Raw genomic sequence first — 26797 nt, forward strand, 5'->3', positions numbered from 1 at the left:
GCTGGCCTTCAGGGGCCTGTTCTTGTCACATCACCATGATGAAGAGAAGCCAGGCTTCCTCACTAAAGAGCAAGTTGGGGACCACTGCCACCTTATGCCTACTGAGGATACCAGAAGAGGGCTTGCTCAGAGAAGGAGGTCTCTCCTCCTAAGGGACAAAGAGGAGATAACGTCCCTAGATTTTGGAGTTCCCTACCCTTTAGGGCCTCAGAGAGGGATCCCAGAGAGACTGGTTTGACAATGATGAGAATCATGGACCCAGGTTATCTTGATGGCTGTGGAAACGGTCATTCATAAAGGTAATGGATGATCTGTTATGATGGGTACCTCTGAATTTCCTATGTACTGTGCTGGATCCCTTGCAAATATTCAGTATCTAGGACAAAGGCTGACTCCTCAGAGTGCTACTTGACACTGTACTTTTCAGAGGAGAGACTGCAAAGACATTCAACCACAGGAATTGTGAGCACATTCAACCTAACCAATCGTGTGAACCAATTTCTAAAAAACGTATGCCTCCTACTGCCATAGTCACATATACTACAATCATTGCCACTGAGAGTACACAATGAAAAGAGGACACAATGTAGCAATGTTCCAGGACTGTACAGAACACTCCAATGATGAAAATGTGCTTTCAAAATGTGTACAATGCGTCAAAATGCATTCTACTGTCATGTACAACTAATTAGAACAAATCAAGAAAATTTAAATATTAATAGGAGAGGGCTGAGGATGGAGCTCAAAACAGAGCATTTGCCTAGCATGCAAAAGGCCTGGGGTTCAATTCCTAATACCTCAAAACAAAACATATATACATGTTTATATATATATGAAAGTCAATCCCAAACAGAGCATGTGGCTTGGCAGCTTACTTTTTATTTATGGTTGTGATTTCTGTGTTGCACTTTTGCATTTTGGATCAATTATAACAAGTTACATTTCTTCCAAACCTTATAAACAAAAATACTAATAATTTTTGTTAAGAAATCTATATGAAAGAATATAAAAGACAGCATTCTGTAAAGTACACAATGACTTCCATGTGCTCTGCCACCAGCCTCCAATCAGCTCCACAAACCATTAAGTGGTGCCACCAAGATGTCCCCGGTGTTGGGAGAAGTATGTATTAGTTAGGGTCATTGGAAGAGAGAGATCCTAAAAACTACTGGCCCAAACATGATCAAAATCTATTTGTCTCTCTTCCCAAACTGAACAGCCAGGTCAGGTTGTTAACTGTACACAATGAAAAGAGGACACAATGTAGCAATGTTACATTAACTATTAACTGTTTTTATTAACTGTTTTCCTGTTGCTCTGCTATACCTTAGGGGTCATCATTTGCTAAACCAAAGCTGGGTTGCTACTCTTTGGGAAACAGAGCCAAAAGCAAAACAAATCATCTATCTTTAAGCCTCCATACTTATCACTACACCCATTTAAAAAAAAATTATAAAAACTACTTGCTTCCTGGCAGCTTAGTCAGTGTTGAGGTGGACACAAAACAAAGTGTCAGGGCTGAGGATGTGGCTCAAACGGTAGCGCGCTCGCCTGGCATGCTTGCGGCCCGGGTTCGATCCTCAGCACCACATACCAACAAAGATGTTGTGTCCGCCGAGAACTAAAAAATAAATATTAAAAAAAAATTCATTCTCTCTCTCTCTCTCTCTCTCTCTCTCTCTCCCCCTCCTCTCTCACTCTCTTTAAAAAAAAAAAAAAAGTGTCTACAAGTCCTGAGAAGACACTTGTATAAAAATAACACACATGGGTCCACATGTATACATGCCACACACACCAAATTTCTTATACTATCAGTATTGTACAACCAGTATTGATAATGAAATATCCACTGGGAGAATACACATATGGATAGAGGCAGGATTTGAGCACTTCATTTACTCTTTCAAAAAATATTTGTTAGATGGGCTGGGGTTGTAGTTCAGTGGCAGACCGTGTGGCTCCGTGGTAGAGTGCTTGCTTTGCATATGTGAGGCACTGGGTTTGATCTTCAACACCACATAAAAATAAATAAACAAAATTAAGATATTGTGTCTATGTATAACTAAAAAAATATGAATATATATATATATATATTTGTTAGAGCCAGATGTGACGGCACACACTTGTAATCCCAGCAACTTGGGAGGCTAAGGCAGGAAGATCACAAGTTCAAAGCCAGTCTCAGCAAATCAATGAGGCCCTAAGAAACTCAGTGAGACTCTGTCTCTAATAAAATATAAAAAGGGTTGTGGATGTGACTTTGTGGTTAAGTGCCCCTGGGTTCAATCCCTGGTACCAAAAATATATATAATTTGTTGAGCACCTAATATACCTCATTTTTTAAACATTAGATCTTGGAAACCAGTGGTGAAGCTATGCTTCTTGTTCTTATGGTGTTTAAGTTTCTAAATTCTTTTAATGTTTGTTGAACATCTACTACACATTTTCAAAGATCTTTGTCTATTATACAACATTAACCACCCACTTCCTGAGTTACAGTCTGTTAAGCACTGTAACTGTTTCTAATCTCAACAACCCTATGAGGTAGATATCATTAACTCCATTTAACAAATGAGAGAACTGAGAATCACAGATATTAAGTGGATGTCCCAAGGTTACAGACAAAGAGGCAGAGCTCTGTTCTGACACGTCTCACCACCTGAACATAGATTCCTGTTCCAGTGCTGTAGCCTCACCCTGCAGCATCCACTATCAGAGCCTAAGACCTAGGACTCAATGGATCTGTTTAGATGAAGCCCAGGAATATAACTCATACCCTATGCTAAATGGCAGGACCCACTGCCATAACCCTACAGTTCCACCTCTAACAACATTCCAGGCTCCAGGGTAGACACACCAATCCTCAGGTTCCTCTAGGGGGCAGCACAAGCCAATATTTCTAAAGAACCTGAACAAGGTCAAAGAGTAGTATCACTGATGACCTTCATTCATTTACTGAACCAACAGTGAGGGCTTGCCAGGCGCTAAGTATTAGGCTGGACACTGGTGGATGATTCCTGTAACTTTTCTGCTACTTACAAACTAGGAAAGCTGCTTTATAGCAATGTGGTAGACTGAAAAGCTGGGCCATAATATTTTACAGCTTCTCCTATTAAAAGGTAGAAATCTGTTTAACCCACCCCTTGATTCTGGAATGTTGTCTTGGCTTGCTTTGACCCAGAGGACATGATAGAAGGGATTATCTAGAGTTCCAGATACTTGACTGCAAGGCCCTGCTATGTCTACATTTGTTATCTTGGAAGGTGCCTGTCACTGAGTAGAGAGCCCAGATTGAAAAACCAAGGGGTGCTGGAGATATAGCTCAGTTGGTAGAGTGCTTGCCTTGCGTGCACAAGGCCCTGGGTTCAATCCCCAGCACCAAATACACACAAAAAAAAATTGGCAAAACTTACTGTATGTTAATTGTACCTCAATAAAATTGACACAAAAAGTGTTGTACATGAATATACATCTAAAAAGAAAGAAAAAACAGAGGTACCCTGTGGTTCCCATAAAAGCCCTGGATATGTGGATGAGAAATTCAAATAAGAACGCTTTTAAAGAAAAGCACACATTCACATGTTAAAGAAATGTCCATTAGCCAGATGTGATGGCACACACCATACATTTGTAATTCCAGCTACTCAGGAGGCCAAGGCAGGAGAATCACAAATTCAAGGTAAGCCTGAGTAACTTAATGAGATCCTGTCTCAAAATAAAATGGAAACAGAATGGGGATGTAGCTCAGTGGTAGAGTGCCCTAGGCTCAAAAAAAAAAGTAGAATTACCACTCAGAACTAATGTTGTAAAAACATAACACTGATCCAGCATTGTGGCAACATACATCAATTTCTCACTTGGAAAGCTACAAGCTAAACATAAAGCAAAGGCCAGAGTGTTCCTTCCTTCACAAAGAGGAGGTTTCCTGGGCACCAGAAATGTTGTTGTTGTTTTTTTTTCCCCCTGAATTGGGCAGTGGATAGACAGATGTTCACTTTGTAGCTATTTGATAAAACTACTTTACTCACTCACCTATCTGTAACATAATTTTTTTTCCTTTGCTTTAATCAAAAAATCTACTGGAAACTTGTTCTAGCAAAATACAAAGAAATTTTTGCTACAGCAAAACTGGAAACTACCTAATTATCCACCAAAATAGGAATAGTTAAGCAAATTACAGTACTAAAAGAACATATTGCTAAGTAGTATGTAATTGTAAAAACTTAACGCACATTTCTGACAGCATACTACAAAACAATGATGTACAGTAATATAAATCTACACATGTGCATTAAGATTAAAAAAGATAGTATTAAAAATTGTAATGATGAAGCAGCTATGAGTAATAGTCCTCATAAGTTTTTATTAGATTATCTTTACCACAAAGAGAAGAGAGAACATGTGGTTAAAACATAAAGGACAAAAACATCCCACTGGCAAGGACTATTCATGTTTAATCACAGCATGAGAAAATACTCTGTCCAACTACACACAGTATGCTTTGGACATTGATTGGATGAGGCAGAACAAGGAAGTCTGGAAAAACAGGAGTCGTGTGGAATTGGTCTTTCATTTTGCTTGTGACATTTTATTCTGAATTTCCAATGTCTTGAGAATCCCATAAATTTAGTTCACATTTATCACTTAAAATTATTATTAAACTATCAACAACTTATTGTGCATTATAGAGTCCCTACTATCAATCTTTGTTTTGGACAGACAGCATATTCACCTAAATTTTGAAAACTTTACGGATCAAGAGTGAAAAGTTCAGTTTGTCAAGTATAAAAGGTACCATAAGATTCATTGCCAAATGAACTGCACAACTAATTACTCTAGACAATAATGTTTGGTAAGGTGGTCAGCAGATACTTTGAAGACAGTGAGAGCCAATGGGACTCTAAAACCTGGGACTAGGACTGGTGGGAAGTAACATGGAGAACTTCCCAGTAGGAAGGGGAGAATAAGGTCCAAAGCACAAGAGCAAGGAAATCCAGAGAGCAAGTACTGTTTTCAGGAAGAGATTAGCTGGGCTCCCATTAAGATAGGTTAAGGAATCTAGACATGTCCTGCTGGTAATCACAGCCCTGTGCTCAGAGGAATGCTTGGGGAGGACCTTGCAAGCAGATCATAAGGCAACTACAAAGGTACACACGGGTGGTGAAAGGGAAGGCAGCCATCTAAGTTTCAAGAGACTTACTGTGGGGAAGAAATAGAAAAGAAAAGAAGGCAGGAAAACTCCAGGTCTGTGGAAACTGAAATTCAGAACTTCAAAATCACTACCCCATTACTCCTCTAGACAATTACCTTCCCATGCCTTAGCTTTCTTATCAACAGAACAGAAATAACAATCTGTCCTATAATGAAGCTGTTGGAAATCAAAGGTTCAGAACCATGCTAAGCAAACGACAGGGAGCCCTATATATTAAGTATAAACCCACCTTCGAACATGCTGGGTAGAAGAGGGCAAAAGGAGAAAAGCTCAAGGTCTAAAACCTGCAAAATGGTAGTTTTCCCTCCATTTGCATCAATTTGTGAAGGGTGCCAAAATTCCTCCTTGAAATTTTGCTTTTAAATTTACTCTTTTTCCCTCTTGGATCTCCTTGAGAAACTGCTATATTGTTGAGCTTATTATACTCTACAACATGCAGGAAAAAGGAGAACAGAGTCTCTTTAGGTCACAGGATGCACATTTTTTTTTTTTTTTTTTTTGCCTTTTGGGGATGGTCAAACTCACAGCCTCTCTCACAATAGCAAAGTATTCTACAACTAAGCCCAAACACACTGTGAACTAGTGGAAGGGGGGGGTGGAGTCCAAATTGGTTGGAAAAAAACAAAACAAGAAAAAGTCTTAACTACAGAGCGAGTGTGTAAGGAAATGCAGTTTTATTACTTTCAAGTACAAACAATAACTTGGGATTGGATAACCAAATGTTGCCTAATTGAGGAAATCTGCTTTCACGTATAGATATAAATGATTTATAGTTAGCACAATCACTCATGGGTAAAAGAATGATTCTATGATGCATGAAAATAACTTCTCATCTTGTAGAAACATCTTATTTCACAAATCACTCCACTATTTGCTTAAGCAATCTCTTCTTACCCCCACCCCACACAGTTCAAGTATAAACTTCACTTCATTCCCTCTAGATCACAACATACATCAGAAATTAGTGAGATGCAAGTTGCTCTAAGTGTTGGATTGTGAGCACTCTCATCAAGAGTACTGCATCTCAATTAGTGAAATACATCTGTCTGTTCACTATGTGAGTATAAGGACACCAAAACATTTGTCTTCTGAATTAATAATTTCCTGGGTTTGAATATGAAAAAAGATTTTTATTTGGACATATTCATGAGTAAAAGTAGCTGGAATCCATATGCTGCAATAATTAAGTTTATGCTGGCCAGGGCTGAAATACTAACAAAGCAACTGGCTCTGGGGAAGACTGGAAACACACTGAAACCACTTGACAGCAAAACACCTTTTTGCACTGGGCATGATCATTTAGCCTGGTGAGGCTGATGGGAGTGGTGCAAAGACTATCCAGAAATGCACTAAAGTATTTATTCTGGAAAGATTTCACTCTCCTAGTACAGGCACGGGAAGCCTCTGTTCAGAGACACTGCCAAAGATGGCCAGTAAGCATTTTTTCAAGGTTAACCTATTCTTCTCATCAGACACTCTGTGACTGTGTAATTCTCAAGAGTGTCTCAGTTGTCCCAATCATCTTGGCGAAAGCACCAGTATAAACAGGTAGGGAAGCTGTGTCAAGGGGATAGACCTAAAGAGCTTCTCTCCTACCCTTACAACTCTGTGTCCCTAAAGGCAAAGAGATCAGTGTGCCCTACCTAAGATTGCATCTGTGAGTAGCAATCAGATTCTCTCACTTTCCTGCAGAAAAAGGCAAGTGGCTCATACACCAAGGCCTAGAGGAAGAGGCACAGAAAACTGTAAGAGTGATGGTGGGAAGATTCATCCCAGGCTTCCAAAGACCCAGGACACACAATCACACCTTCAGTGAGTCAGCTGGCTTTGGGCTAAAGCAATACCGGCCATCCAGGCTCCACCATCCTTAGCTGCTTCTGTAAGGTCAAAATGCCTAACCTAAATGATATAATTTCTTTACGTGTAAAATAATACTGTTTCCAAAAGTATTTTCTTTCCTCCTTATTTTACAAATGCATACTAGTAATCAATCTCCTGTTAGCAATACCAGAATGAAAATATAATCTTCAAACTTTACCAATCATTTCAATTGCCAGAATGGAAGAATTTTCAAGCTATGAAAAATTAAGTCCAATCCTCAGATTTCAATAGTAATGCTTCCCATGTCTCATTTTTTAAAAACTATCCAAATACATGTATCTTCCTTTGGAACTTTCTCAACCTCCAGTCCTTCCACTGAAGGGTCTTTCTTCCTATTTCTCTAATAGGTCTAAAGGGTTAGGTTAGGGTCATATTTTACAATACTTATCACTTCAAATAATAGAGTCAAAGGAAACTACCTTTCTGTGAAGTGGGAACAAAGTCTACTAACCACCTCACACCCACTCAGCTCTCCAGCATTCTGTCCTCCTTTGGAGACTGAAGTTGCTGTACCCTCTATGAACCTGAGAGAAGAGATGCCCCTTGCTTCTGCCATGCCAGTGTCACCCAAGAAATTCAATCATCATTAAAAAAGAATGGGGCTATCTGCTCATAACTTAAAATTTTTCAGAAATTAAAATATTCACAGATGAGGCCAAGGTCATTTCCTTGCCTGTAGGCTAAAAAAGCAGAAGTCACTATGTGCAAAAGACAACTCCCAACTCAAAGAAAGGAGACTAAGGAAGTACAGCTTAGCTTTAGTTATTCCCTGCCTGTTCCTTTCTCTAACTATGCCTTGCTTTATTTTGTAAAAAGGATGAGTTACCTTCCATTTTCTTTTTTTTTTTTTTTTTTTGAGACAGGGTCTCACTAAGTTGCCCAGGTTAGCCTTAAATTTGTGAACCTCCTACCTCAGCTTCCCAGGTCCCCGAGATTATTGGCATCCACCACTATGCCCAGTTTACCATTCACTTTTTACAAAAGCTGGCAATCATATGCATAGATTCAGCATCTATAAAGCAATTAAGTAAAATGCTCAAGTGAAAGAAAGGCCTGTGCGGGGAAGAATCAAAGTTGGACTTCAACTACTGCTGTCAAAATTGAGCAGTGCCACCTTGACAATAACTTCCATTCCACTAAAGACTGAAAAGGGACACAGAATGAAGTTTCACACCAGTCATTTTTAATAAAACTTTTCTCACAAATGAAGTTATTGGATGAATCTGAAAATGAGGTGGAGGGTAGGGATGGTCATTAGACCAGTAATCTCAATTATTTATTCAGGCTGGTTGGAAATGAAAAAGTGATTCACCCTTATTGTCCAAAGTCTCCATGGGCTTCTGCAAAAGATTCCAGCTACAATTCTGGTTTCATTTCTAGGACAAAGCAGAGTTCATACACAGAACTCAAATGTGACATGGATTAAACATGGATATTACTCTTTTGCCTAATTCCCTTGGTGTTTCAACATGGTCACTGACACTAAACCAGTCCTTGAATCAACTATGAGTCTCTACTAACTACACAACATTCTGAAGTCCACTGTCTTGATCTATGCTAATGCAGACTGCGGAAGAAATGGGTTCCCAATCTATATATTTGCATTCTCAGATCTGCCAGCAACCCTTTTCTCCAGCTGACAACTGATATGCTCTATGTGGGAGGCAGCAAGAAGGAATAAGCCATATTGCTAGGCAGAGGCTTTAAATGAGGTTCCAATTCTTATGTTCATCTTCAAACTATTATCCTGTCAGGTCTGCAAAAGAAATATACCACCCCCTCACTCTCCTAGTAACACAGGGAAACACTTCCACTGCTGCTCCCTCTACTTTCTCTCTAATGTTTATGACAATTATGTTACAACATTTCCACTGATGAACCACAAAATTACTTAACTTTAGAGAGGGTGGAGAACACACGCTGGCAGCTCATAGACATGTTTTGTTTAGAATACCTTATCTTAAATTATCTTCAATCAGCTGTCAATATTTTAAAAAATCAGAGGATTTCTAGATTTGAAATCTAGATTTCTAGTGCTTACAAACAAAAAACCCCAGACCTGTCAACACTTGAGTTTATTTCAGCTAATGTCGAAACAGTAAGAGCTGAGTAAGAGCCCTAAGATATACTCTCCAGAGTTCTGCACAATCCTCCCTAGAACATTCTATTCACTTATGTTACCTACAAGACTCCCTCAGGCATTTGAGACTCCCTCAGGTTTTGTTTAATTTAGGACAATTGCTTTACTTTAAAGATGATGAAGGTGTGGAAAGGAAAGTTAATCTGCCTGAGGCCAAAATTCCAGTTAGAGCCAAAGGAAGAAACCAAGTCAGATTCAGACATCTTTCCTTCCCAGTTAGAAGACTGCCTCCCGACAGAATCCAGACTCCAATCATCATCAAATCCACCAAATACTTAGTTTTCTAAGTGGAAACTCATATTTTCTACATTTACCATTTACTCATCCTTTTCATATGATCAATTTCCTTAATAACTTATCTCCAACAAATCAGAGATCAGATGAAACTGCAATATCAACTTCTGCACACTCCAGTGGATGCAGGACTGGAAGGAATCTTAGCTGAACACCTGGTTGCACAGACAAGGAAACCAGAGACCAGAGAAGTGTTGCCTGACACTGCAGAGCTCCTATGTAACATTCAATCACCAATCAGAGACTCTGTCACTTGTGCTATCACCAAGGCAGGTGGGAGGGGACCAGTTTTTTCCACAGGGAATACACACTACAGAGCTCCCTCACATGTTAACCATGGCCAACCTTGACTCTGCCAAGAACTAGGGTTTAGAATGAGTTGTGAACAATCAATTTATAGAATTAGATTTGCACTGGAAGACAGACTTTCTGTAGAACTTGTATTTGATGGAAAAATTGTGTCACAGGACTCAATGGTCTTTTTAACACTGGCTCTTATAAAAAGCTAAGCCCCATATGAGAGAAGTTGCTATAACAACATCATAGCACCTTTGCTTCAACTTCAAAAGAAAAAAAGGCTATGGTAAGAAGCTTTAATAACAGACTGAATGTGATTTTTATAGGCAACCAATTAGCAAATTAATGAACCATTTCACTTTCTTAAAACCAATATTCCACTCAAAAAAGATGAACCCCAAAAGCATCCTCTTATCCTGACCAACATAACTAAGTACAAATGAAGTCAATGGTGTACCCTATTAGCATGCTGCACTGTATGTCAATAAAACAAACCCTCCCCCACCCTGAGCCCTGGCCCCTGGCAAACATAGATAAATGATTGTGCACTGCGTGATGATACCATTAGGTGAGAACTTTGGTTCATGCAGTCGGCTGCCACAGAGGTTGCACTCAAAACCTGCAGCCCCGGCACCCAAAGTCAATCAGTGGTGGTGGTTTGTGGCATCAGCCGTGCTCCTTCCACAACACCAGGTGAATACTGTGGTCAGGCATGCTGGTGGCAAAGACCAAGCCTGTGTCATTGTGCCCATCCAGTCCATTCAGCCAGGATGCTTCGCCTGCCAGGAAGCTCGAACCTCTCTTTGATTTCCTGTACTCTGGCAAAGGCCAACGGCTAATCAGGCTCTCTGTCCGCAAGTCCATGATGTACAAGTAGCGGTTGTCAAACAGCAGGGCAAAGACATCTCCAAAGCCAAGCAAGGCCAAGTTTGCTATCTCAGGAATCTTGATGACCCTACAAGGATGAAAGGGATCATGAAGCAGAAGGTAACTTTGCTTCTGTTTATGTCACTGAAATCTTTTCTGGAGACATTTAAAACCAGCATAAAATTCAAGTAAATTTAGAATTAAATGAAAGTATCCGATAAAAAGAAAAATATGAAGCCAGACACAGTGGTGCACCCCTGTAATCCCAACAACTAAGGAGGCAGCAGGAGAACTGCAAGTTCAAGGCCAACCCCAGCAATCCCTAAGCAACTTAGCGAGCCCCTGTCTCAAAAAATAAAAAGAGGCCTGGGAATGTAGCTCTGTGGTAAAGTACCTCTAGGTGTTTTCAGTTTAACTAACATGTAAGAGAGTAGTGTTTGATCAAAGTTTATAAAAGCACAAAACATCCATCCAAGCTACAAAAGATCTTACAGATTATCTAAGTTAACATCCTCATTTATATTTATAAACACACACACACACTAGTTGCAGAAGGGTCGCATTAACTTTATTTATTTATTTTTATGTGGTGCTAAGGATAGAACCACCTCACACATGCTAGGCAAGAGCTCTACCACTGAGCCACAACCCCAGCTCCAACATCCTTATTTTTAAAATATGAAAACTGAAGCCCAGACAAGGTACACCCTTTGGCTAAAGATTCACAACTTGTCAGTTACCAGTTAGAACTAGACTGATAAGAGTCAACTCCTACCATTAGGTAAAAAGACTTATTCATAAAGTCCTAAATAATGGATTCTGTAATACAGAACAATCCTAAAGCCAAGTGACTATAGATCTACTCTGCTCACCAGGCAGCAAACAAGTGGGTTTCTCTCTAAGAATAAAGGCTAAAAAGTTGTTAGAGCAAACTGGGCAATCTGTGAGGCAGCCCCAACTTTTGCACACTGGTAGTTTCTAAAATGTCAAAGGCACAAAATGGGAGAGATCTAATTAAGCATCAACATAAATGAAGAAGAGAAAAAAAAATAGTTTCTGTAATTTGCACCCTTAGTGGGAGCAAAATGTTGATAAGGAAAGTTAATGTCTTCCTTCTTAGGAGGCACTAGAAAAAAAGTTGTAAGATATGGGGCATATAACTACTCTTTTACAATATGGTTGGGCTCCTGGGGGAGGGAAGTTCAGCTTATGTGTTAACAAGGACACTATTAAACCAGTGTATGTCCAAGAGTCCAGCCAGAATTGGGAGGGCTGGTAACCAGAACAAGTAAGGAACACCTGAAGGACATTAGCTGAGAATGGAGAAAAAGAATGGGGCAGGGACATCATTACCTCTAAACAGCAGAGAATGTGTATAAGAGAAAGGCCAAACATTACAAGGTCTAGAAGACGAACTAGGATCAAAAGAAAAAGTCACAAAGAAGCAAATTTCATTTTGATATTAGGAAGGAAGGAGACTTTATGTTTTATCTAGCATTTACCAAGTACCCGACACAATTAACATGTTATCACAGTCCTCAAAATGTGGTGAGGTAAAGGTTTATCCTCATTTTACACACAGCTAATATGATGCAGACCTAGCATTTCAGCCCAGATCTGTCTTGACTCCAGAACCTACCTTCTTTTTTCTACATAAAGCACCTTTCTATGAGGAGAGCACTGAGCATCTCCAAGCAATGTGTGCAACTCCTGAATGAATGGATAAGGGCAAAAATGAATGGTTTCAACTGAATAGATGTGTTTTTAGTGTCAGACATGCTGAATAATAACTGGGTCCCTGAGAAAAGATGAGTAAATGGTGTTCATCCCTTGGAACAGGGAAGGTACAACATATATAACTGTGAATATAAGACTATGCTCAACACAAACACCACACTGTATATAATGGAAACATCAAGGAATTCTATCTTAAATATCATTCTACCTTTTATCAGATGGCTTTGGAAGAACATTATTTCTTTCCTGAATAAGTGGAACTGGGTATTTCATATGGAAGACAATATTAAAGGACTCTCTCAATTTTACAAATTCTGTCACAAGCCAAATGTTTTCTTACAATCTGATAATCTTTTATTTTAAAAAATTCTGCAATAGTAATAATATCTATAGGGACAACACTTCTATGAAACTAAGAAAACTGTTAAGTACTGCTGGTCCTCTGCTTGAAAAGCAGATCAGAAAATAAGCTTACCTTCTTAGACTGAAAACAGAAGAAACTCCTATTAAAACAGAACTATTTAGATGCCTACATTTAAGAATAGCATTCATCCAAAGTCAATCACTTAACATTCCCTATGGTACAAGCCTTTATAAACAGACTACAGGATGAAGCCTGATCCCAGGGAAAGGAGGGAACTCGGATTAACTTCAAATAAAGGGGAAATAGAGCTTCCAATTAATGTTCTTCAGATGAAATATAATCACAGTAACTCATTCATCATTCTCTACCTGGTGATTATGTTCATTCACTCAATAAATATTTATTGAGAATCTAAAGTATACTAGCTGCTATTGGAAGTAGGATTAAGTTGTTAAAAAAAAAAAGGCAAAGTTCTTTACACACATACAAACTGTGCAAAACTGAATTTATTAGCCAAACCTGCTTCTCCGTTTCCTCACTCACTCATTCACCCAAGTGCTCAAGCTAGGAAACATGGCAACCACCTAACTTTCCACCTTACTCAAATCAGAGATTCAATTACCTGCTGAATTTTTCTGTAATGTATTCATTACTACCTCTATTACCACAGTTCCAGTCTAAGATACCATCTTAGCTTATAGTATTGCCAATAGCTTTCTATTGATTGCTCCCCAAGAGTAAATCAATTAACTCCTTTCAGTAAGTTCTCTTCACAATGAAGTCTGATTTTGTTACCACCTTGCTTAAATCTTTAAACTCTCTGATGACTCCCTACCATCCTCCTATCTGCAGTCACACTGGTGAATTCCTCAAACAGACTGGTTTTTCAGTCTGCAACACTCCTCACAACAGACCCAACAGGCACATATCCTTTAGGGCTCAATTCAAACATCTCTTCTTCAAGGGAATTACCCTGTATTATGTTCCTTCTATTCCAATCATTTAAAAATTGTATTTAGCTTTGTGTGTGTGCACACACAGAGCTGGGGTTTGTGAGCGTGGCCTGTGTGCAAGATAAGACAGGCAAGCCCTCTACCACTAAACTACCCCAGCTCCTATAGTTTGCTACTGAATGTCAGTCTTCCTTCTTACTAATCAGTAATTTCCATGAATTTGTTAAATATTTCTTCTACTTCCCAGTGCACATCAAAATGTGTGATACATAGGCAGTTGATCAATAAATACTTGCTAATGAATAAAACAACGGTACAATGAACATAAATATAAACTGCTACAAAAGAGATCCAAAGGAAGCTGGGGAAAATAGCTAGAAACTCTGGTAAGGCCTACATCATTAATGTAAAGAAAAGTATAACTGGAAACATGGAAATCTGGGGGGGCTATAGAGAGAGGGCTTAACAAAAAAGATAAGCTGATTCCAAAGACTGAAACAAATATGTTGCAGAAATAGAACACAGGTCATGATAAGCTTGCAGGCCCTTTTACTTCTGATCATATTAGACCTGTAAACAGACATCCCTGCTAGCAGTCTAAGTCTTTGAACCTAAGTAACCCTCTATGCTGTACTGAGATAACCTAGCTCAAGAGATTACATCACATCTCACACTTATTGAGCAACATGCTGTCATCTGTGCTCTGCTCCTTTTCAATTAGCGTCAAAGCTTAAGTGGTCCAACAAGATCTTAGCAATTTAGGCAATAGGTTTTGTACTAGGGTTTCAAAAGAGGTTGGTTTGTGTTTGGAAGAGAAAAAGCAGAGATAAAGTAGTCCCCTTTTCAAAGAAAACTGTGAACCATGAGCTTCCTATCAGCAAATAATCTTGGATATTCATACTTAAAGCTAGAGCATCCAAATACTAAACACCAACGAACTTTCCCCTGGCACTTTAGACACTATTCTGTGTAGAAAGTATATATGAGAAAGGTAGACTTGGGATCAAACTGAAGCCTTTAAAGAAAGACAGTAAGCACTGAAATGATTATGATACCTCTATTCTACCTTACTTTTGCTCTCTCCTCTCAAAATTTTAATGCAAAATAAAATATTAAACTGTAAAAGATGCGATTTTCCCATGGTGAATACTTAAAACTTTTTTTTTTTTTTTTTGCAAAATATCAAGTTCTTTCAAAAATTTATTCTCTCACTTTTTGTCGCCTTAGGCTTCCTTGTATGCTATGTATATGCCCACTGAATAAGCTAGCCAAGGATGAATGAGTGTTGGATTACAGTAAGTTGTGGAACACAGAGCAAGACCCCCATTATATCTCAGCATCAGTTTCTCCCATCTATAAAATGAAGAGCTTAGACTAATGTTTTTTGGAGATGTTTCACTCTTTTCTTCTCAAAGCACAAGCATCAATCATTTCTAGAAATTATTCTGACAGTTCTGAAATCTAACTGGTCAGAAATGTTGGTGTGACTCAGAGACACAAATGAAGTTGTAACTTTGTGACCAAAGAGACTGGGGTCAATCAAAGTCCTGTTGGCTAGTATGAACAGATCCCATTCAAGATGATCTCAAACAGTTATGTATAAAAACAATGAAGGAAATGTTCAATTTTCTCTAACTCTCCCAAACTGGCATTTACTGAATCATGCTGTGAAACACTATTTCTATGAATTATTTATAGGTGTGTGCACCTTAGGTGTAAAGTATAGAAGTTAAACAAATTCAGACAGGTTTCTCAATATAGTTTCTCAGAGTTACTAGTAACAGAGATCTGTCAGGTCCCTACTAGATCCTCACCACAGGCATTTCATTTAACATTCACTTTATAGATGAGGAAACTGAAACAGAGGAGTCAAGACATTTACACAAAATCATGCCCCCAATTAGAGATGGCACCTATTCTTAAACTGAAGTCTCATCACTAATGTAAATTCTCTCACTTATCATATGGCACTGGCTTCCATCAGTCCTATATGCTAATAGATATTTCCAATGTCCAAGAAGTACCTATAATATGCAAGAAATCACAAAATTATTTGTCCATGGACCTCTTGTTTATTTCTTTAAAGGGAAACCATGCTAGTTACACTTTCTTTAGCTAGCTGTCTTTCTACTAATCAATAGAAGGCCACTTGATGCCTAAACCCCACAGAGGTTGAGCAGGCTCACACAGTAATTCCTACTATGCAGTATGACTTACCAGAATTAAAGGAAATCTGAAAGAGCTTCTCATCCAAGCACTGCATTTTCAAAAAAAGTATGTTACATTCAAAGAGTGGAAGTAGTTCACGACTTAGAGTAGGGAAGGGCATAGAACCCCCATCTTCAGGTTTCAGCATATAACCCTTTCTTGCTCACTTACTGTCTCTAAATCATTTTGCCTAGGTGAGCTACTCTATATATTCCTGTGTATAACTGATATAGTAAGTATTTCATAATAAAGCAAGCTATTGATGGTATATTCAAAAATATAGTCTTGTTGCTGGGCATGGTGACACACACCTGTAATTCCAACAGCTCAGGAAGCTGATGCAGAAGGATGATCAAAGCCAGCCTCAGCAAAAGTGAGGCATTGAGCAACTCAGTGAGACCCAGTCTCTAAATAAAATACAAAGTAGGGCTGAAGATGTGGCTCAATGGTCAAATACCCCTTGAATTCAATCTCCGGTACCCACCCCCCCAAAATATAGTCGTCTTTATTAATGAACTGCAAATAATTTTCAAAGACAAAGCATAAGGTCCAAGGAAACATTACCTGAGAATATCATAACTGGCAAAGTCCCATTGGTAGAGACCAAGTGCTGAACTACAAACAATGTATTTGCCATCAAAATGAAGTCTCGGCTGCAGGCAGATACTTCTGTCCTCAGAGACAGACAATGTCTTTAAGCACTTGCAGTTGATTTCTCTCCCAATTGGCCAAATCTACAGAAAACAAAGTTAGGAAAGATGACAGATCACATCACCACAAAAAAGCTTGTTCTTAAAGTGTCTTGTATTTGCTAAAGTCAGATACAAAAAAGTGAAATATACTGCAAAGACCCAGGTTTTATAGCCAAGAGTCATAGATTAAAGTCCTGATTCTTCTGCATGATTTAGATAAAATATTTAACCTCTCTGAATCTCTGCTCCTGCAAGGAAAATAATGCCTACCACAAAGATGACTAAAAAGATGCAAGAATCACATATGAGAATGTTTTGTAAATTCTTTACAAATCATTATAGCACAAGAAAGCTTGTTTCATAGTTTAGATCTAAGAAAGAACTGAAGAAAGCAGGAGGTTTTTTTTTGTTGTTGGGGGACGGGGGTTGAACTCAGGGGCACTCAATCACCGAGTCACATCTCCAGCCTTATTTTAAATTTTAGTTAGAGACAGGGTCTTACTGAGTTGCTCAGTGCCTTGCTTTTGCTGAAACTGGCTTTGAACTCATGATCCTCCTGCCTCAGTCTTCCAAGCCACTGGGATTATAGGTGTGCACCACCATGCCTGGCTGGTAGATGTCTTAACAGAAAGAATGAGTGCAAAATAAATTTTTGTGTGTTTCTTTTTCATTGGCAAATTAAGAGTTAGAAACTGCGTACCACATAGAGCTACCAAACATCCTCTCTCCCAATGGATTTAAGATGACTTAGACAGAGACACTCTTAGTCTTCCCCTTGGAACATTCTCCCTTTGCCATGACACTTTAATTTTCTTGTATTTGCCAGTTTTTCTTTGATAATTAACAGAGGCAAAAAAAAAAAAAAACTCACCTTGATCTCATATTTGTCTGCACTTAAAAGGATGTAGTCTCCAGGGCTGTGCAAGAGAGACTTGACTTTGCACTTCTGCAAAACCACCTACAAATATCAACATCTATGTTACAAAAAGATCCTTTTAATGCTGCTCCAAAATACTGATTTTATTTCACTTTTAAAACAGAAGATGAGCTTGAAATATGGTATGCTACAATAGCTAAACTATAACTCTATTACCAAATTAACCTATATTAAGATTTTTGCTACAACTAGATTCTCTGTTTTTAGAAGTATCTAAAAGTGTCCATGTTGGCAGCATGTAATCAGTATGGAAGAAGACATTAAGTAATTTAAAAAATTATAAAATGTGACATAATATAAAACATAAGCAACAGAAAATGTCCTTACATATAAAAGTAAATGATTTGTTTTCATAAATATGTACATTATAAAGAAAAAAAGACATTACTTTATCTGTATATGTAACTACATGACCAATATGATTCTGCAATAAGTATACTCAGAAAAATGAGAAATTGTATCCCAACTATGTATGATATATCAAAGTATATAAGTGCATCCTACTGTCATATATAACTAATTAAAACAAATTAAAAAATTAAAATTTAAAAAAAAAGAAAAACACTGGACTTGGAACCAGAATCTGCCATATACTAAACTCAACTCTGTAACCTTGGACAAGACCAAATAACCTCTTTTTTTTTTTCTTTCAATGCTAGAGACTGAACCCAGGGTTGCATGCAAGCTAAACAAACACTCTACCAATTCTATCTAACCTCTTACCTTCCTCATCATTAAAATAGAAAGCAAGGTACCTATTGTCTTTTTTCTTTTAATATTTTTTAGTTTCAGGTAGACTTAATATCTTTATTTTTATTTATATGTGGTGCTGAGGATCAACCCAGTGCCTTATACAAGTCAGGCAAGCACTCTCCACTGAGCCACGACTCCAGCTCCAAGGCACCTATAATCTTATCTCACATAACTGAAGTGAACATAAAATTAAACCATGTAAGTAATAGTAGTATTGTAATTTTAAAAATCTCATTATCACTTGGGATAATCTATAAACACTACATTATAGTTATTTTAAAAAATAACATTATAGTTATTTTAAAAAACTAAATCAGCATGAAGTGAAACAGGAGGCAAGATTTACTCATTTAGAAGTCTGGGTTGGAGATTCAACTGAAACTATGGACCCGCTATTAAGTATTAGGTACCTTGCTAGGTTCACTTCCAACATATATCATTTAACAGTCACAGGAACTTAGCAGATGACAAAACTCAGTTCCTGAAGGTGAAAGTAACTTGTTTGAGACATCATAGGCATATTTTGACTCAAGTCTACTGTTTTCTCTTACACCAAGTTGCCTTATAATATATACCTTCTCTGTTTATAAATGTGATTTGCTCAAAATATAATATTGATCTTCTCACAAACTGCTCTCCCTTCAGCTCTACCTATTTCAGAAAAAGACATAATACCCATCCAATCTAAAATCTATCAGTTCTCTGATTCTTCATCCCCTACAATGAATCAGTATGTTTAGGTGACTTTACCTTAAAAGCATGTCTCCATGTGTGACCCTCTTTCTTCATTACCACTCAAGTCCAAGTCATGAGCATCTTTTGCTTAAACTAAGCCTAACTATTTACCCTGTTGTCTACTCATTTTTTAAAAACATAAATCAGACCCTTGATCAGAGCTTCCAATACTTCCTATTATACTTTTGGCATCTACCATCTTTACTCTGGCCTAATAAGTCATACATGATGACTACATCCACGAGTCTCTCTCAATGAAGAACAGCTACACTGGCCTTCTTCCAGGTCATCAAATGTTCCAGATTCTTATTCTTATACCCCCTGAAACACTCTTTTTCCTGCTCTTCCCACAGTTACCACCTATTGATTTTTCATGGTTTACCTCTTCTCCAAAAGCTTTCCCTGAACTAATTAAATAAGATACCTTTCGGGATTCTTATAAAACACTGTACTCCTCTTTAACAGAATTTGTAATTATGTAGCATTTATTTGCGAAATTACTGTTTAATAACTATTTGTCATACTAGACCAACATGCATAGGGCTATTCTGCTCACTCCTGTATCCTCAGCCCCTCACAAAAAGCTCAAGAGAAGTGCTTATACATGGCATATCCTTTAATAATATACTGTATTTGACCTAACAAAAATCTTGTTTTGAAAATTAGAAAACGCAACATTTTGTTTGAAATCTTACATATTTTTCTTTACTTTGCCCCACTTTTTTTTTTTTTTTTTTTTTTTTGCAGTGCTGGAGATTAAACCCAGGGCCTTGTAGACAAGCACTCCACCATTGAGATACATGACTCCATTTTAAACACAAAAATTGGAAGGAGGAAAAAAAAGTGAAGGCTGCTCATCTGATTAAAAGAGAGACATGAAAAATAAATAAATAAAAGAGAAACATGAGCATCTGAAAAAGGGCAAAAAGCACCCCAATCCTACCAGAAACAACACCTTCAAAATTCTGGTGCATAAATACATTTAGAAACTGGCATTATTCTCCACATACACTTTTATATGGAACCTGTCTTATTGTGAGCATCTTTCCACACCCATGTGTCATTTATTTGTTAAACCATTTACCCAGTGCCTTCCATAGAGGGGTCATTACTGTACACTACCATGCTTTGTGTCTGCATTTATTCCACTTACAACTCATCTACCAATTATAAGGCAGAGTCTACCATCCTCTCCACTGCCCACCCGCAAAAAGCCTGGTGACAAGGAGATTTCTTCTAAGTCTTCATACCTTGGTGACCCATTCCGTGTGCCCAGTAAGTGTGTTCAGGCATGTCCCAGCAGATAAAGCCCATACTTTCACAGTGAAGTCTGCAGAGCCACTCACCAAGATATCCAGTTCATCATTGTAGTCCACGCTAAACACTAGTACATATAAATACATAAAGTTAAAACACGCCTCTCTGTCAATGGTTCTTTTATAACAAGCATTCAATAATGTTTATTCTCCCCAGCTTCCCGACTACATAATTTCCTAACCTGAGCTACTGTAAGAATGGTGCTACTCAACCAGCAATTTTATGATAAGAAAATCTATTTCAAATTTCTTATTAAGATAGCTTATTATCCTAAAGTTGGAAAGTCCTGGGAACAACATAATCTCCGATATTTGTGCCACCTTCAGCATGAAGCAAAACCAGTGATTGAGAAAATGGCATTCCTTCTTAGGATTATCTGCAATAATAATAAAACAAAACGTAAAGAATATAAGCTGCAAAACAGTACCCAGGCTAAAGAAAAGTCAATGTAAAGAGAAAAAGAAAAAAAAAAAAAAACAAGGCTCTCAAAGGTTAGACTAAAACACCAAAACAATGTATGAATTCTTCACAGTTGTATACCTAGTACCTAAATCATTTCAGGCAGCACAGGGAGTACTATTTGTTTTTAAATATCTGCCAAGCTCTAAAGGACATTAGAGACCCAAAGATGAAGACATTTCCCTCCTTTAAGGAACTCTAAGTGGGGGGAAGTGGAGGAAGTCCAGAAAGAAATAAAAGTTTACCTCTTGCTAGGGAAACACCAAGGAGAATGACTAACTCTGCCCAGGGCTATCAGGGAGGACTTCAGGGAAGAGGCGATATTGGAGATGGGCCCTGAAGGATGAGTAGAGTTTATCAAGAAAAGAAAAAGAAAATTGCAAGTAGAGGGAACAGCAAAGGCATGGAGTTAAGAAAAGCCACAGCAACGTCCAGGAAACAGCAAGTAGAACATTTTTTAGAACAGGGCTCTCAAAGTTGATAAGGAATAAAATCACCTGGATATCACTGTATATCTTGACACAGTGGAATGTTACACTCAGTTTAATATCTAAATTCCATACTAAATCATAAACCCAAATAATAATTTCTGAAATAAGTGATAGCAGATAGCAAAGATTGAAGACAAATATACAGAACAAGCAAAATTAAAAAAAGAAAAAAGAAAAAAAAAAAACGGTTTTAGCAGCAAAACAATTAGGTTTAGTTTAAAGAATACTGAGCACCAGAAACAGTGTAAGGAATTCAGAACATAAGGGTGAACAAGACAGGCAAGATCCCTGTCCTCTGGAGCTTATGGTCTGATGGGGATGTAAGGTTATGCTTACTTGTATGAAGAGTGTTATGACAGTAATACAGGTTATGGGGAACAAGTAGAGGGGTCCAACCTGTTTAGGGAGTCCCAGAAGGATGCTCATAAACATGAGGCTTAGAAGCATAAATTATGACCCCAAGAGGCTAAAACAGTACATAAATAGAGGAAAGAAAGAGGGAAGGTGATCCACAAGACTCCAGGAAATAGCTCAATATGATTTCTACATAAAACTAAAATAAAATGTAACACGGGGAACTCAAGTCTCAGGTTATATTCAAAAGACCAATTTTCTGCAAAATAGGTCTAGTATGCCTTTATTAAGAAACATTCATAGGCTGGGGTTGTGGCTCAATGGTAGAGCACTTGCCTAGCATGTGTGAGGCACTGGGTTCAATTCTCAGCACCGAGTATAAATAAATAAACAAAATAAAGATCCATCAACAACTAAAAAAAAAAAAAAAAGAAGCATTCAGGCATCTATTCCTTTTATCTTTAGGTGGTTACTTGCTTTCAAGTAAGTAGTCAAACAAGCTCCAATTAGACATAATCTGTGACGATCACACAATCTGTGAACCACCATTGCTCCAAAGGATTTTCAGTCTTAAATCTATAAATAAAGTGGTCTGAATTTCCAAGTGCAGGACTCACTCAGTTTGGAAGTATGGAATCTGATAAAAGCAAAAGTGACTGCACAACAGGATATAAATGAAATAGGAGAGAGGAACAACTACCCCTCCTTGCACAAGGGTACATGGAAGAATTTTTAAATGAGACAAGAAAAAGCAAAATTATTGAAAACGTCCCAAATAAGGAATAAAATCTGGAATAAAACTGAGATAAAAGGAAATAACTCCAGTGACTAAGAAGAGTGAAAAATAGCAGGTTAAATTAAAAATATATATATATATAAATAGAGAATATATATACGACATACGTGGCTCCTGCTTTCAAAGAAAGATGCTAAAATAATTATAAAAATCCTTGAAAAAGGGCAACCCACCCGCCCCCGTGTGCCCCCGGAAGTGCTGTGTCCTGGCTCCGGAACTCCATTCCCAGCAGGCCACAGTGTTGTCAAAGGAGCCTGTCACAAGCTTCTGTTCATCAAACTTCACCGCTGCACAAGTGTGGGTCTGGATGCCATAAACGCACTGCCCTGTGCTCACATCCCACAGCTTTGCAGACAAGTCATCTGACCCTTCAAGAGAAAAGCAGGGAGATTAATACAAAGCAAACACCCTGCAAAGGACAATTAATCCCAAAATCATGGTATTCTCAAAGCAAACGTTCAGCGATCACCTTCTCCAACTTTAAGGTTGAGAAAACCAAAGCATAGAGAGGGCAACATGACTTGCTTAGTGACCAAAATGGTATCAAGCACACTGTGACAGAATCTAAGCTTTTTTGTTAGTCCTGTCCCTTAACTTACCAGGCTACAGTACTGGACTAAAGTATTAGCTGGTGCTTTCACTTGAAAAAATTTATAAATATTTGGTTATTACAAGCTCTAATTTGGGTCTGTAATGGGTACTCCTTTGGCTGCATGTTACACCTGCATGCTTGTCCACTACACAACAGCCCTGAACAAATAAGGAATGACGAATAGCAGAGCTGTCTGATAGAATATAGTCCAAAGACAAGCCAAAGATAAACCTTAGATCATGGACTAAGTTCTGCAAAAGCCAACAGCTAATTTCCTGAGCCACCTTGAAATATATAAAGGAACATTAAAAAAAAAAAAAAAAACAGGAACAAATTACCCCCATTCACAGCAACTCGACAAAAAGCTTATGAAATCCCTTAATATTCTGTGGGAAAAATCAGTTTTTTTTTTGACTCTGATGAAAATGTTACATTAATCATGATGACAATTCAACATTGTTCTCTAAGTTTAAAATTCTAATGATTAACTCATATCTCACAATTTACTTTTAATTCAAAGACTTGACAAAAAGACCTTCTGAGGGCTGGAAATGTAGCTTAGTGGTGGAGCACTTGCCTTGCACCTGTGAGGCACTCGGTTCGATCCTCAGCACCATATAAAAATAAACAAACAAAATTGAGATATCACGTCCATTTATAACTAAAAAATATTTTTAAAAAAAAGACATTGAGAAGATACCATAGTTGCTACAATCAGGATACCACATTCTAGGAAAGCACTATATAAATAGTTCTGAAAGAGTTGAGGCATGCTAGTGCACACCTATAATCTCAAGAGGCGGGAGAATTGCAAGTTCAAAGCCAGCCTCAGCAACTTAATGAAGCCCTAAGCAACTTAGCAAGACTCTGAAATAAAATAAAATATAAGGGCTGGGGGCCTGGGGTTGTGGCTCAGAAGTAGAGTGCTCACCTAGCACATTCAAAGCCCGGGGTTCAATCCTCAGTACCACATAAAAATAACAAAAAATAAAGGTATGGTGTCCAACTACAACTAAAAAAAGAAAATGAATATTAAAAAAGATACACACACACACACACACACACACACACACACACACACATATGGGCTGGGTATGTGGCTCAGTGTTTAAGTATCCCTGGGTTTAATCCCTAGTTAAAAAAAAAAAATAGCTGAAATAATTAAATAAAGCCAGACATAATTCCATCTTTAGTTAAGAGCCACTGTTTCAGACAGTGGAAAAGTAATCATCACTCAGAAAAGAATGAGACCATGACTTTAACTTGGCAAACTCTATGAGTTACACTAAAATGGGTAGGAATACCACCCATTTCAGACTCAAATTAGAGCTTGTAATAACCAGCTATTTATAAATTTTTTTATTGCCACTTTGTTATTTTTGTGGGGCTGGACTTGGTTAGTAGGTTTTCAATGAGTATCTGAGACATTAGAACCATCCAGAGAGCTTTAAACAAAAGCAGGAGTTTGGGGCATACCTCAGTGCTAGAGCACTCGCCTAGCAAGAGAAAGCCCTTGGGTTCAATCCCCAGCACTGGATAAAATGAACACACACACACACACAAAAGCAGGGCCCTATCTTTAGAGAATTTTAGTTTAGAGTATCTAAAATGAAGTGCAATCATCTTCAGTTTGTCAGGTGATTCTAATTTATCAGCAACATTTTGAGAACCAATGGTCTAGAATAGTGCTATCCAACAGAAATATAATATAAACTGCATACATAATATATCCTATTAGAAAATTTTTCTAAAGACATGAAGAAAATATTTTATTTACCTAACTCGATATGTTAAAAATGAAATATTTTATATTTTTTTACATTCTAAGTTTTTGAATCCTGGTATTTCACTTCACAGTTTGGACTAGCCACAGCTCAAGAACTCAAAAATGAAATAGAAGTGGTAGCCACTATGCTGGGCAGCAGAGTCTAGATAGATGGTGTTTAAGCTCCTTCAGCTTGGACATTTTGTAATTGTATTCTAAAGGAGCTAGAGCAGGCAATCATTTTAGGTCCTAGATAAACTTGGTTCTGACTTATTTCCACTGTTCAATTGGGGTTTCATTCATTTATCCATTCAATATATATTTATAGGACTTCTGAGCAGGGAGGGCTCCTGCTCTCATGGCACTTATCTACTTGTGAAGACAAAAAGGCTAAACAAGCAAAAACAATTCAATCAGAGGTAAACAGCACAGAAGTCCACAGCAAACATAAGGGGATAAAAAGCAAAAATGTCTCACATGAGGCTCCACTGAGATTGACTATGCTCCTCAACATGCATGTGTTCTACAAACTTATCTCAGGAGCTGGCATGATCAGCTCCTCAACTATACTTCTCTTTGGTTTTTAAGCCAGGTTTTAGCATATTTGAAGAAGGGATTTCATGGTTTAAAAAACTAAGTTTTTACTAATTAAAATCTGACTCAGTTAATGAAACCAAAGAATAAAATATACAATGGAATAGTATATATGTATGTATGTACGTACACACACACACATACCCCAGAGGTCAGTAAAGCTTTCTCTGTGAAACACCAGATAGTAAATACTTTAAGCTTTGTGAACTAGAATCTCTATTGCAATCACTCCTTTCTGCTTGACATGGTTCACAGTCCAGTTTGCCAACCCCAGGTATACACCTATTGACCATTATTAAGTATTTCTATATTACATAAGTATTTGTGAGTAGGCATTGAGGCCAATTCATAAAGAAATATTTAGAACCATCCTAAAACTTAAAAATTATTTACATAAATTGTCAAAATTAATTGCCTAAAATTTGGACACTGATTCTAAAAAAGAGTTTGGCCTGAGAAATAGTGGCAAAGTCAAATGGGACCACTGGGTCGGAAAGATGTTTTGACTGGGACCTTTATCTACATTTCTGATAGACAATCATGACTGCATTGTGGAAAACAGTTTGAAGCAGGGAACAAGACCACAGGCTATATATAAAGCTGGGCGCAGTGGTGCACACAGTGGCTCAGAAGACTGAGAAAGGAGGATCAAGAGTTAAAAGCCAGCCTCAGCAATGGCGAGGCGCTAAGCAACTCAGTGAGACCCTGTCTCTAAATACATTTTTTTTTTAAAGGCTGGGGTTGTGGCTCAGTGCCCTGAATTCAATCCCCAGTACTTAAAAAAAAAAAAAAAAAAAAAAAAAAAAAGGAGGTCATAAAAAATCAAAGGGAGGAATATAGCTCAGTTGGTAGAGGGTTGCCTCACATGCACGAGATTCTTGGTTCTATCCCCAGCACCACAAAAAAAAAGGGGGGGGGGTCAGGTGACACACTGATCACAAGCTTAAGGCCAACCTCAAAAACTTAGCAAACACCTGTTTCAAAACAAGAAATAAAAAAGATCTGGTGATGTGGCTCAGTGATGAAGTGCCCTGGGTTCAATCCCGAAAGAAAAGAAAAGAAGAGAAGAGAAGAGAAAAGAAAATAAAAGAAAGGAAAAAAAGGAAAGAAAGAAAGAAAGAAAGAAAGATTCTAAAGTGTGTCCATACACACAGAGAAATATTATTCAGCCTTAAAAAGGAATAAAATTCTAACATTGTTACAATGTGGAGGAACCTTAAAGACATTATGCTAAGAAAAGTCAGTCAGTCACAAAAGAACAAATACAAATGAGTCCACTTAGATGAGGTTTCTAGATTAGTCAAATTCACAGAAAGTAGAATGGAGGTTCCATAGGCTGGAGGAATAGGCAATTAGTGT

At 37.9% G+C, this 26797-nt stretch overlaps 1 protein-coding gene across 5 annotated transcripts in view; it reads right to left on the reverse strand.

Moving 5' to 3' along the window:
- Fbxw2 (F-box and WD repeat domain containing 2) overlaps positions 1–26797 on the reverse strand; it is a 49432-nt gene that overhangs the window by 12861 nt on the left and 9774 nt on the right. The window contains exons 4-9 of one of the 5 annotated variants that reach the window (XR_013438261.1): positions 22661–22855; positions 20321–20454; positions 17517–17603; positions 16518–16687; positions 16265–16360; positions 10627–10779 (exon numbers count right to left, since the gene is read on the reverse strand). Coding sequence is in view for 4 of the 5 variants with exons in the window: in XM_005320898.5 (XP_005320955.1) it covers positions 10491–10779; positions 16518–16687; positions 17517–17603; positions 20321–20454; positions 22661–22855 (875 nt within the window). In the remaining variant the exon portion in view is untranslated. Of the gene's footprint in view, positions 1–859; positions 1622–5864; positions 10780–16264; positions 16361–16517; positions 16688–17516; positions 17604–20320; positions 20455–22660; positions 22856–26797 lie in introns of those variants that run through there. The other 4 variants (XM_040286214.2, XM_005320898.5, XM_040286215.2 and 1 more) reach the window with 4 other exon arrangements.

This window comes from Ictidomys tridecemlineatus, chromosome 4, assembly GCF_052094955.1.
Source record: "Ictidomys tridecemlineatus isolate mIctTri1 chromosome 4, mIctTri1.hap1, whole genome shotgun sequence".
Lineage (NCBI taxonomy): Eukaryota > Metazoa > Chordata > Mammalia > Rodentia > Sciuridae > Ictidomys > Ictidomys tridecemlineatus.